Raw genomic sequence first — 12,370 nt, 5'->3', positions numbered from 1 at the left:
CAAAAGCAGAAGTTCACAGGTAATATAACATTCAATTTACATAGATACAAAAATGTTTATTTCTTAGATAGAGTATATCTGCCCCATGTTAACCTTGCTGACATTTAATTTAAATCTAGTCATCTATAAAATCCCTAGTGACCAAGAATCATCCTGGTCTTCTGAAGGTAGCCTGTAGATTATGCCCTGATATTGGTAAGCTGAAGTCGCATTAATCGCTTTCCATCATTGACTAGTCTGAAGGCTGTCCGTCATTTTTACAGATTAGCACCCAGAAGGCGATCTACCGTTGCTTTAAGTAATTTGCACCCCTGTGCAGTTGGCGACGAGTCTCCACCAAGTCTCTTAATTTGCTATTCTCTAATCTTGTCTTTGATCTCATGTGCATGACCACATTGACTTATACAGATAAACTTACTGAATGGTTGACAACAAGCACCAGCAAGAGGGTGCAGCTGCAGATGCCTGTAGAGTGGAGCTACACCCGAAATCCGTCACCTCCACAGGAAACACGTGATCTTTAAGGACGTAAAGGTTAAGGTTTATTCGCTGTAACACAGAGTTGAGGTCACGTGTTTCCTGTGGAGGTGACGTATTTCTGGTGGAGCTCCACTATACAGGCATCTGCAGCTGGACCCTTCTCAGCACCAGCGCTAATTTGGAAGTTACATGGAAGTGCAGGGAAAAGCGATTGAAGCAAAAATTGAGCAGATGGCATTATTGCTGTACCTCAGATACTTTAACGCATTAATCAATACCATTTTCCTTGCATCTCCATAATTCTGCATTAGAAAAGTTGATCTATATAGCCCATATACCTTTGTCTAATATTGTCGGGTGCCGGTGGTGAAACTTGCCAGCACTTATTGGCGGAATAATGTTACATCGTTTTTATTGCATGAAAAACGAAAGATCAATCTGCTGGTCAGATTTAATAATGAATCATAAACATGTCGCATTGAATAAATTAAATATAAATAAAAAGCTGCATCCCATTTTTTCGCAATGATACCCCTAAGAACGAACAAATAACAAACGACTTGTTCATCCTCCTTTGTTTTGGGATGGAGTTGTAATTTCATATGGAATTACATGTGAAGTTTAACCTATGAGCATTTTGCGTATCCTGTGCTTATTTAGCATAAAGAACAGTTCCTGTTCCTGTGGTGGGAAAGCAACACATGAAAGTGGCCAGGAACTACAAAAGTTCCAGGTAGAGATGGCCCAGGAACTTGGTCCTGAACTTCATTGGGAAAGCACCTATACTGATAACGTTTATCAGCCGGTAGCAGGTAATCTTATGGGGCAAACTATGTTATGTTTATGTCACTGCGGAAAAAAAACATTTATTTCCTTTGTGTGGTGGACATGATAAAATGCAGCACGGTCATTGTCTCTGCTAATCTTTTCTCTCCATGCCCTTATAAATGGATATCCTATAAGCCTGCTCTGTATGTTATTTATGAATAAAATGAATTAATGAAAATTAAATGCTATTTAATATATCTTATTATCTTTAAAAAATTCAAATGATAGATTATGGCAGAATTTTTACTACCCTGTCTATCAAAATGACAATAAGACAGTCTAATGCAGCTTCTGCTGGTAAGAGACATGTTTCAGCCTCAGAACTGAAACACGCTAGTGGTTTCCTTCTGGTGAACCTGAAACGACAGAGATGATTCCACAGTACTTTGAGGTGAAAATCTCACCCACTTGACCAGCTCTCCTGCCCCCTCCTTCAGCCCAACCCCCCACCCAGGTTGGACTTCCCCCCGGATCTGGAGCGGAGAGAGAACCGCTTGATCAGGCGCCGGGAGAAACTGCTGGACCTTCTGCGTGGTGAGCACCCGCTGCTCGAATCGGCAACATCCTCGTGGGACCGACTGAGACTGGGGTCCTTCTGCCGAGACTTTTTCCGGAGCAGAAGTCTGGTGCTGCTGCGGAGGAACCCCCCTGGAGTCAAAAATCACGAGACATTTTACTCACTGTCAGGATAAATACTACTACCACTGAAATGACACTGCATGACTGAACATGAAAGTGTTATAACTGCAGGGCACCTTTCTGGTCCTTTAGACTGTGTGTCTCCAGTGCCCCTGTGGAACCCATCTCCCATCCAGGGTCATGCACAGAAGGTCGCTTGTCATTGTTGGAGTGTGCAACCTCCCTCATCGTGCCTGGCTCACGTCCTGTGTCCATCGCTGCAAGACTTCCAGCCAATGAGGTGGAGCCATCCTCGTTGATCAGAGCCTGATGGACAGCAGGGTCTAAGTGAACTGTTTCCATTAGTATAACGATTGCATTTCCATTAGTTTGGGCAGAGGACGGTGTACACCACCCCCCCCACACACACACACCTCTCAGTATCCCTTTATCCTCTGAGGTCACCTTTACCTCCTCTCCATAAGACTCCCTTCACCTTTAATGCACAACCATTTTTACTGATGAATTTGTTTACAACACATATGTTCCTGTTAAAAGAATGTTGATTGTATTTAGAGAACTCCCCAGAAGAAAAAGCCCTGACCTTCAGCGTGACCCTCTTGGGAGGTGTCCCCTTTGCTGCTTTGTCAGAAGGCTCCACCAGTGGCTGTACAGCAGCCCCAGCCTTGGAGACCTGCCTGTCAGAGACCTCACTGTCCGCTGGAGACAAAAAGTTAGAGATGCACTTTGAAAAACAAATACATCTATTCCAGGACTGGGCATGGCTGTTGGGTCAGAGAATAAAGTATTTTTATATGACATCACAAGTGGGTATAATGGATATATGATTATGGATGGATGGATGAACAGATGGATGATTAGAAGTATTCAGTTATAGATGGAGACTGTAAAAAGATCCTTGTGACATGATCTATGGGAGTATCCTGTTACTGTCCCAATGTGGAAGGAGGAGTAGCTTACAAGTTTGGATGGGACTGGGTAACCCATGGGTCTCCACAGGGTAACCTGCTGAATTCCCTGCAGGCGGTCTCTCCACCACATTCATCTTTAAGGAGGAGTGACAGTGTGACTCTGTCAAGACAGTGGGAGGTATGTAACAGAGCAAGATCTCATAGGGTGATCAGATTGGGCACTGGCAACAAGACGTCATGCTGTGTTTCTACAGGATCTAACCTAGACGACAATCCACCTGTGGTTGTGCCTGGATTGTTTCCTTCACTGGCCGGCAGTGTGGCCCTACCTGGCACTCCAGAAAGGACAGGCGAGCTGGGATTCAGGTCTCCATGGTGGCTGTTTTCCTCCTCGGACTGTCAAGGTGGAGCATAGAGGAAAGAAGTTCATTGTTTCCAGCCAATACTATAAGCCTACGAGAAGCTCAAGCCTGGGGCCACCTGTGAAACTCACCTTGAGTTCTGGATCACTGGTTCTGAGGCAGAGAATCACGGCAGGCTGGCTGTTGATAATTGTGCTCTTCACTAGCTCACCCACTACGTTTAAGTCAAACTCTCTGCCAACCTGCCAGGCAAGAGAGCTGGTAAAGCAGGGGACATCCTTTTGAATAAAAGCTTGACTGCTAATTGTTTCTCCCTGAGTCATTTCAGAGTGCAGTCCAGCAGAATTACTAATATAGATAGGAGATTAAAAGCAGTAGAAAATAGATCAATGCTGCATGAAGTGACCCTCAATGAATCACACCTTTACCTCTTGCTGGACTTGGCATGGCACCACCGTCAAGTGCAATAGGGGCTGCTGGGAAAAGGTCCATGATGCAAGAAGACCTTCTTTATCCATGTCCTCCAGATGCACTACCATCTGAAGAATAAGAAAATCAATTTAAATCATTAAAATACATAGTACATGTCAAAAGTTTGGACACATTTACCCTTAGAAATGTTTATTTGTACTGTTTTCTACATTTAAGAAAAATAATAAAGACATCATAACAGCTCTGTGGGTTGTGAATCAGAATGTTGCCGGTTCAAATCCCTGGGTCAGCAGAGTGATGTCACCATTGGGTCCTTGAGCAAGGCCCTTAACCCCAATAGCTCCAGGGACTGGCTGACCCTACTGTCTCCTCAGTCTCCTGGCGTCCTTGGACGCTTTTCCAGCTGTCCTAGAGGAGATTCCGCATATGCTGAGCACTCATTGGCCGCTTTTCTATCACGCTCAGGTCAAATTCCTCCAAAACCATCTCTGCTTGTTTAGGTCAGGTGACCAGGTTATGCCATGTGACACTATCACCGTTCTTTGTAGGAGGCTTGGTGTGTCCAAACTTTTCACCGGTACTGTTTGTGTGTGTGTATACAATTGTTTAGAAATTAATGATTCTTTGATTAACATATAGAATTATTATGGATTTCTTATACCTAAAATACAGCAGAGAGTGAATATTATTAAATATACTTCTGTCTATATCATAAACATTAGTAGTATCACCTGTGCCTGCACCGGTGCTATGGTAACCTGGAATGTATCCACAGATACTGTTGCAGGTGACTGCTGGGTGACAGTCACAGGAAATGTTACTGTTTCCACTGTACAGTTGCAGTGCAACACCTATTCAGAAGAAGAAAATTGACAAAAAGTCAGGAGGGGGGTGTTAAAAAGGTAAATATAGTCATGTGGGTCAGGTGAACTGTGGCTATTGTTCAATGTGTGAAGTAAGGCTTAAAATGATAGTTTTCCTTATGTGAACGAGAATCTGCCTGTGCTCCATATTCCGTGATATTCACACTTACCATGCTGTGTGCTGATTGGCCAGCATATGTTATGCAGTCAATGCTAGCAGACGCTGGAAACGGTAGGTTCTCTCCAAAGTTTATTCGCATTGAACTCTAAAAATAAAACAGATGTTGTGTTATCATTCTGAGTTTGGAAATATTTGAAATGTTTAACTATATGCGGAAGCCTTTTTCCACCCAAATAGTGTGTTTGCGGACAAACAGCACACTCTTGCGATTAATAGGTATGTGCTTTCGCTGTTTGTGTGAGTTTGCTTGGCCATTTCTCACTTGGCCACATTTCACCTAAAGCAGCACAACTGGTACGGAGATACAGGTGCAGTAGAATGAAGCAGAAAAGCATACCGTCTATAGCAGACAAATTCTTCGGCATCCACAATAATTTGAACATTTAATATTACATTTAGGCCTTTACTGTTTGAGTATACAGACATTTCGGTGCTTAACGAGTACCCACCCCGGGTCTACAAGCTTGCTTATTGAGTGCTTGAACCCAAGCCTGGCGACAGTTTTCCCTCATGGGTTCGAACGAGAGCAGCGACGACAATAAGCTTTTCAGCCCGTTATAGGCGTCTTCTTCCTGCCATCCGAAACTCAGTTTCAACAAAGAGTCCCATATGGCTGGCGGGAAAATTTTGGGTTTTGAATTTACAGAAAGCGGCGAAGCCATCTTACGAAGAGCCCGTTTGCCCAAACTATGCTGTGCAGCCCAGCCTACGACGGTCAGCAACGAGAAGAAAAAAAGGATCACGAAAAACATGTAACTGATGTACTCAAGTACCGTCACGGCCATGTCGTAGGAAGTATGCAGAAAAACAACTTTCCTTAAATCTGATCTTTAATTTAAACAAAAATCTGATATTTAATTTTCATTACAATATATATATTTAAAAAATGTTGTTCATTGCGGATATTTTGAGAATAAATTAAGTAATGAACCGTTGATGCATCCTCGGCTTTAAAAGGTATAAAAGCTTAGATAGTTTTAAGCGCATCACAAACGGTCATTAGCATTCAAACCATCATGGGCTATAATAAAGTGATTAATCCCTATTACGAGCTTTTCACGTATCTTGTTTTCTTACGTGGTTCAGTTGTTATTATGTAGCATCCCACTGTCCGATATTAATTGATTCTACACACCGAATCATGTTTAATTGATTTCATAAATGATTATAACAAACAGGGCATTTAGATTCAAACAGTAAGCTACAAATTAATCTGAGAGGGAACTGTAGCAATGTTAAAATGGCATTCCTTTGGTCAGCATCACTCGCAACCGCCGTATTCCGCAACACAGCAAGCATAAAACTGGAAGCCTAAGTTCTGATAACTGACATGTATACCGATATCGCAGAAATATTATATGCGAGCCTTTAGATGAGCAAAGTTAATTGCAAATTTGATAAGCTAAATCCGCTAATTACAGTTCCCAAACGAGTTATTTCGCCAGTAGTTTTCAAGGTGGAAAGCTGAATAGCTTATATAAATATATATATATATATACATTTTTAAAATTCTATATTTCACGGACGACCCCTGAGTAGAAGACTTGATTTTCTTCACATTTCTCTAGAAAGACATGATCCTGTTCTTAAACAGTGCTCCTTCGCTGTTTACGGTGATCTCGGTACGGCGGTCGCGTTCACACTCCTTCCAGCACTAGACAGCGCCATAATCGGGAACGCGCAGAAACAGTCAAACCACATAGCTCAGTGCGTGGACAACACATATTTAAAGGGAAAGCACACGATTATTCACAAGAACTCGTCGTCCTGCAATACCACATGTACTATATGTTCATATAACAACACTGTTTTTTTATTTAAATGTTGACTTATTGATTCAAAATTATACAAAGCGGTACATATAGCGGTACATAGTAGCTTTGCTACTGCTCAAGGTCGGGTACAACTGGTGAAGCAAAAAAAAAAAAACTACGGTGAGTTCAGCTTAGAATAATGTAATAATAATATCTCTCGACAGAAACATAATGAAAGCAAAATAAAGTTAAAAAAAGAACAACAATAAATCAGTTTGTTTCCATTAAAACACGAGAAATGAAAAGTCCGCTGTCTTCTTTGAAAATACATTGTTCTTTAATGTAGAGAAGCAGTTCATTACTCATTTTCCCCACTGGACTCTTTCTAAAAGCGTCAAGTATAGCAATCCTACCTGAAAAAGTAAGGCTGATTGTGACTAAATACCTCGAATGGAAGATCGTATCACAGAAGTAAACTGCTTCAAGAATGAAGTGTTACTGTACTTATTTAACAGAGAAAAACTTTGTTAGTGACACATCTGTGCGTGCTTGTATGTGTTTGTGGTGGGGCACGCATGCAGAGCCGCACAGGATTTTTGTGGTTCGGGGCGGAGTCAATAAGACGTCTTCCGCGAGTGTGTCACGAATAAATATGTCCGCATATACCTTACAGATATTAGGACCTCATTTTACCTAATATTTTCAGCTTATAAATTGTGTGTTGTGTAATCAAAGAGAATAGTGTTTAGTTAAGCTGGGGTTTCTGTACTATCTTGTTTGTTTTTTTTTCTCTAAAGGCGAATTAACGTTTTAATATATCCGGAAGTAGACGTGTAGCTGGAGAATTGGTCCTACAGCTCGACCAGGAACAAGAGCAAACCGGAGTTTTTCCAAAGAGATATCATGTTGAGAGAGCATGTTTATTGGATTCTCAAACGGTAGTTATGGGATTCAAAGAGTAGAAATCGTTACACGGCGTTCATTGCATTATTAGGTTAAAAAATTATATAAGATTGTCGTTTTTGCTAACTAGCCTAAACTGCTTAACTGAATTAAAGATCGACCTGTTCATTTCTTGAAATTATTCTCTCGTCTGTCAACTAGCTAATGACGTAGCTAAAATAGTTTCCCAGCTGAGTCTGCTTTATGCTAAAAGTGATAGGTAGCTCATTATTAAATCTGACTGTTATTAAATCTACATCAGAACTGTATTGGTACGCAGTATGTACTGTTTATGTACATAATGCATAATCAAACAGCGATTTAAATGCCATGGGAGGAAAACTATTTGTGTTTGTTGGAAGCATGTAATCTGTATATGTAGGAAACGGTTCGATCCGTTTAGTACTTAGGTAACTACCAGTTAGACCAAGCACCTTTTCTTGTTTTCAGTCGTTCTTCAACAAAGTAGGTTTTTTCGTTTGAAATAAAAATGTCCCAGTTGCCAGTGCTCCCGCTTCTGATCAACCTCTGCTTGTCTGTGCTGGGATGTTTGGCCACAGTAAAGCTCATTCCAGCTTTCAAAGAGCATTTCATTACGGCCAGATTGTTTGGCATGGACCTGAATAAAACCAAGAAAACGGAGATGTGAGTGAGCCTCTGCTTTAGTGACTTTTCAGTTGTCCTTGCCATGGTAAAACGTTTTTACTACTAATATACTACTTGTTGAGTTAAGAAAATCTATTGGACTGAAATGAAGCATATGATATTAAGAGTACTTTAAATATAGGTACAGTATTGTGTCCCTTTAGTTTCCTAGGGCAGGAAACATGCTTTTAGCAATTAATGGGACTAGTTCTCTCTCATCTCTTAGTCCTGAATCTCAAGGAGTCATTAGTGGAACGGTGTTCCTCATCATCCTCTTCTGCTTCATCCCGGTGCCCTTTCTCAGCTGTTTCATGGGGGAGCAGTGTAAGGCTTTCCCTCACGATGAGGTAAGGAGTAATCTCTCTATTTTTTCCTTTTTTTGGGGGGAAAAATCAAGTTTTCCTTGTCTGTTGAACAATGGAAACAGCTTATTAGGGGTCCCTTGTTCATGGGGAGAAATTCTTGTCCTCTACAAACATGGTGCTTGCTGATATTTACATTTTTGATTCGTTTTAGTCATATAATGAAAGCATTGTGATACCATGTTATTTCATCTTGGCAAGGCCTAGTGAATTAGCCTACCTTCAGTCTGCACAGTTGTGGAGTGTAAGCTCTCAGGCTTTGATAGTATTGGATGATGTGTCCCGTTGACTGCATTGACCTTTGTGTGGCAGTTTGTTCAGTTGATTGGTGCCCTGCTAGCGATCTGCTGCATGATCTTCCTGGGTTTTGCTGATGATGTGCTGAACCTCCGCTGGCGCCACAAGCTGCTCCTGCCCACGGTGGCCTCATTGCCCTTGCTCATGGTCTACTTCACCAACTTTGGCAACACTCTCATTGTGGTGCCCAAGCCCTTCCGTGCTCTGCTGGGCATGCACCTTGACCTGGGTGGGTTCATCATGCCAGACCAGTTGCTTGTTGTGCTCAGAGCAACTGACTTGGTGGTTAGACATGGACATGGAGCCTGAGGGTTGCTGGCTCAAGTGCCAGGAGAGAGCTCTTGTAGGAGTACCTTAGAGTAATGTACTGTACCTTGTAGGAATACCCAACAGTAATGTACTGCTAATTGTGACAGTTACTTTGTAGATAATGATGATAAAAATATTTTAGGAACTGATATTTTAGTAACTAATTTAGTCCACCGATGCAATTTCAACATGTGAAAAACTGCAGTTTAGTCATTTCGTGGATTTAAATTATGTTGAACCAGGTATTTGTTGTTAATATACCTAATTCTAGATGCACCGCATTCCTTTTCTCTGTGGTTCCTCAGGGATCCTGTACTATGTCTACATGGGGATGTTGGCTGTGTTCTGTACCAATGCCATCAACATACTGGCTGGCATCAACGGCATAGAGTCTGGGCAAGCTCTCTTCATCTCAGGCTCCATCATAGTCTTCAACATGCTGGAGTTGAATGGTGAGAGGCATGGATTCCCAGATGGGTCAACAGGTGGTACTATGGTAAAGGAACTGGATGAGCGAAATCTTTTTTGCTGAATTTCAAAGAGAGCTTCGGGGGGTTGCACATTGGCCTTTGACTCATTGTCAATCGAATTCTGAATGTAAAATGTCAGCATATTTGTGCTTTTATACATCAAATTAAACTGACTGATGATCCTAATACTTTCTGTTTACATTGAGTCTGTTCCAGTTGTGTTTGCCATGGGTTTTGTAGCTGAATTAATTTCTACCTGGTACAGGCGACTTCAGAGACGACCACATTTTCTCCCTTTACTTCATGATCCCCTTCTTCTTCACCACATTGGCTCTCTTCTACCACAACTGGTTTGTTTGATCTTTCCTAGATCTTAAATGATTTGTCATGGCATGTTGGCCACAGGTTTTAAAAGACTTGTTTTTTGGAGTATCAGATATGGATAACCCTCTGTCTTGGCTCCAGGTACCCATCAGCAGTGTTTGTGGGCGACACCTTCTGCTATTTTGCTGGGATGACCTTTGCTGTGGTTGGAATACTGGGCCACTTCAGCAAGACTATGCTGCTCTTCTTCATACCTCAAGTGCTAAACTTCCTGTACTCGCTGCCCCAGCTCTTCCACCTGGTTCCCTGCCCACGACATCGTCTGCCCAGGTAAGCCGGGGTCGCCCTTATATGATGGTGGGTCTTTTCTTGGCCAGATGCCTGTGAGACAGAGGATTGAAGCAAAGTGTTTTTCACTCTGTTTGGGCTGCTGAGTGAAGACTAAATCCTGAAACAGGAAAACTGGGCATGAGCTACTCCAAGTTTAAGAAGAAGGACCTCGGCAAATTAGGAGACCTCATTCTAAAGGTAAACTGTGTTTATGGGCAGGTTGGCAGCCCTGGCCTCTCTAATTAACCATCTTTAATGGGTCTCTCTGGGTGCCTTGGGGAGATCTGCCCCACAATTTAAGGAAGAAATATTTCTGCTTTATTCTTACTTACACATTCATGTACATTACACATTACATTACATTACATTACATTACACATTCACAGGGCAGCGTGTGGCTCAGTGGGCTAAGCCGTGTGCCTGTAATCACAAGGTCACCCGTTCAATCCCAGCCTCAGCACGTCTGCGGGTCCTTGAGCAAGACCCTCAACCCCAGCTCCCTGGGTGCCGCTACAGGTGGCTGCCCTTCACGGACAGCTTGCTCTACAAAGAGCAAGTTGAGGGAGGCGTAAAAAAAGAATTTCCCCACGGGAGTTAATAATGTGTAAATTATTAAAAATATATATATATATTAAAATCATATCTCTATTCTGTTTTTAGTGTTTTTTTATTTTACTGCAGTTTGCTTTTTTCCCAGTAGGTGGCAGAGACATTAAGGCTTGTAGATGTGCAGCAAGGGCTAGAGGGAGATGGAGAGTTTGTACAATGCAACAACATGACTATCATCAACCTGGTGCTGAAGGTTCTGGGACCCATGCATGAAAGAACCCTGACGAGCGTAATGCTGCTCATACAGGTGCTGTCGTATGACGTCACATTTATTCGTCCTGGGATCTTGCTTGTGGCATGGCCGTCTGATTAACCCCCGCTTCTCTGCAGGTGCTTGGGAGCGCTGTGGCTTTTGGGATTCGTTATCACCTGGTACGTCTCTTCTACGACGTGTAGACGCCATGGGTGGAATTCTGAGAGGGACACCACAACATCCTCTCTGGAATTTAGGTTTTATTAAATTTGGTATCTGCCTTTTTAGTTTTTAAGAATGTACTGAATTGAAATCGTAACTTTTTTTCTTTTGTTTATTCTTGTTCTGACTTTGAATGTGAAGGAGCCTCAAAATTATGATAATTTTGAATAATATATGCAAAACGGCATTTAAAATGCCTACAGACAGATTAAATGAAAAAGGTTAAAGTAAATGCATTAGATTGTGTTAATTAATGGACACAAAATGCGTATATACTCTATAACCAAGAAGCAGAAACAGTTGAATTCAAGGGAATTTCAAATCATGCTCAAGAAAAGAAGAGTAGGTAGAGCAGTAACTGTAGGCCTCCATCCAAGGGTTCTCTGAAGCTTTATTACATGAACCATTATGTTAGATTATATGACAGGTGTCCTCGCGGATGGTTCTCTTGATGTCATCCATGTTGGTTTTCATATAACAGACTAGAACTTGCTCTGATCCTGAAAATCTAAAGTTCTGTTTTACCCCAAACTCTTAAAGAAAGTATAGGTGTGACTACTGGCCTTATGCTGGAATCATGACCAAACAATATGAGAGGTGGCTTCACCCTCCATGAAGCTTTTCACCTCTTAATTACTTCACCTGATCTCTAGATGCTAAAACTAAGTCAAATAAATGATGTGATGAAAAGTTGTGCTTCTTCAGTGGGTTTTTGTCTGGACTGTTCACAAGAGAATTTGTTCATATTGCACATGTGTGCCGGTCACTGAACTGAATAATGACATCATGAAGATAATTAGTTTTTTTTCTTTTTGATGGAATTTGTTTATTTCACGGCAGTGGCAGCCCCAAGGGCCGAGCTTTCATCTGCTGCAGAATCTCCCCCAAGCCTCATCCTTCTCCAAACTGCTGAACATCTTCACCACTGGTCATATATAAAGACGGCGTGGTCATCTGGTTTTGTGATGTAGCAAGCGAATCCTGGAAATGGGGGCACAACACAACCAATAGTTTCTGGATACCATTGCAAGTTGGATGCTAATAATAATAATAATAATGACACTTTACTGATCCCTGTGGGTAAATTCTCTTTTCGCCTGAACTACACACAAACTCACATGTAGGTGAGAGAAAACTTAGCAGTGAAGGGCAGCTACTTGCAGTGGCCTCCTCGGATTAACAAATTGGTAAATCTTCATACTTGTAATTTCAGGATC

At 41.8% G+C, this 12,370-nt stretch overlaps 2 protein-coding genes across 9 annotated transcripts; one reads left to right on the top strand and one right to left on the bottom strand.

Moving 5' to 3' along the window:
• Nucleotides 1–1,476: 1,476 nt before the first annotated feature.
• On the bottom strand, nt 1,477–6,474 carry LOC111833839 (phospholipid transfer protein C2CD2L). 7 transcript variants are annotated; one of them, XM_023792479.2, is made up of 12 exons: nt 5,832–6,474; nt 5,364–5,402; nt 5,146–5,268; nt 4,686–4,781; nt 4,384–4,503; nt 3,649–3,759; nt 3,352–3,462; nt 3,188–3,254; nt 2,908–3,018; nt 2,531–2,646; nt 2,064–2,253; nt 1,477–1,956 (listed from the first exon to the last, which is right to left on the bottom strand). In XM_023792479.2, the coding sequence occupies exons 1-12, from the start codon at nt 5,853–5,855 to the stop codon at nt 1,742–1,744; spliced, it is 1,323 nt and encodes a 440-aa protein (XP_023648247.1). In that variant the 5' UTR covers nt 5,856–6,474; the 3' UTR covers nt 1,477–1,741. The 7 variants fall into 7 exon arrangements, with proteins under 7 accessions (XP_023648247.1, XP_023648248.1, XP_023648250.1 ...); XM_023792480.2 differs by having other exon boundaries at nt 5,774–6,473; XM_023792482.2 differs by having other exon boundaries at nt 6,196–6,473.
• A 605-nt stretch (nt 6,475–7,079) lies between these two features.
• dpagt1 (dolichyl-phosphate (UDP-N-acetylglucosamine) N-acetylglucosaminephosphotransferase 1 (GlcNAc-1-P transferase)) lies at nt 7,080–11,843 on the top strand. Of its 2 annotated transcripts, XM_023792490.2 has the most exons (9): nt 7,082–8,037; nt 8,264–8,384; nt 8,712–8,925; nt 9,311–9,457; nt 9,741–9,825; nt 9,941–10,129; nt 10,240–10,327; nt 10,830–10,985; nt 11,069–11,843. In XM_023792490.2, the coding sequence occupies exons 1-9, from the start codon at nt 7,883–7,885 to the stop codon at nt 11,132–11,134; spliced, it is 1,221 nt and encodes a 406-aa protein (XP_023648258.1). In that variant the 5' UTR covers nt 7,082–7,882; the 3' UTR covers nt 11,135–11,843. The 2 variants fall into 2 exon arrangements, with proteins under 2 accessions (XP_023648260.1, XP_023648258.1); XM_023792492.2 differs by lacking the exon at nt 11,069–11,843 and having other exon boundaries at nt 7,080–8,037; nt 10,827–10,964.
• The last annotated feature ends 527 nt before the right edge of the window (nt 11,844–12,370 follow it).

This window comes from Paramormyrops kingsleyae, chromosome 17 (assembly GCF_048594095.1).
Source record: "Paramormyrops kingsleyae isolate MSU_618 chromosome 17, PKINGS_0.4, whole genome shotgun sequence".
In the NCBI taxonomy this organism is placed as follows: Eukaryota; Metazoa; Chordata; class Actinopteri; order Osteoglossiformes; family Mormyridae; genus Paramormyrops; species Paramormyrops kingsleyae.
Note: the sequence above shows the minus strand (reverse complement) of the source record. Positions and strands in the feature narration are given on the sequence as shown.

Bases quoted from the DNA above. Each gene is read 5' to 3' on its own strand.
- LOC111833839 (XM_023792476.2), bottom strand. From the start codon at position 5,481: ATGGCCGTGACGGTACTTGAGTACATCAGTTACATGTTTTTCGTGATC. The intron at 2,647-2,907 runs GTAAGCTACTCC...TTTTGTCTCCAG, and splicing joins ACCCAGTCCCATCCAAACTT to CGGACAGTGAGGTCTCTGAC. The intron at 2,254-2,530 runs GTCAGGGCTTTT...GCTGTCCATCAG, and splicing joins CCAAGAGGGTCACGCTGAAG to GCTCTGATCAACGAGGATGG.
- dpagt1 (XM_023792490.2), top strand. From the start codon at position 7,883: ATGTCCCAGTTGCCAGTGCTCCCGCTTCTGATCAACCTCTGCTTGTCT. The intron at 9,458-9,740 runs GTGAGAGGCATG...TACCTGGTACAG, and splicing joins CAACATGCTGGAGTTGAATG to GCGACTTCAGAGACGACCAC. The intron at 10,986-11,068 runs GTGCTGTCGTAT...GCTTCTCTGCAG, and splicing joins GCGTAATGCTGCTCATACAG to GTGCTTGGGAGCGCTGTGGC.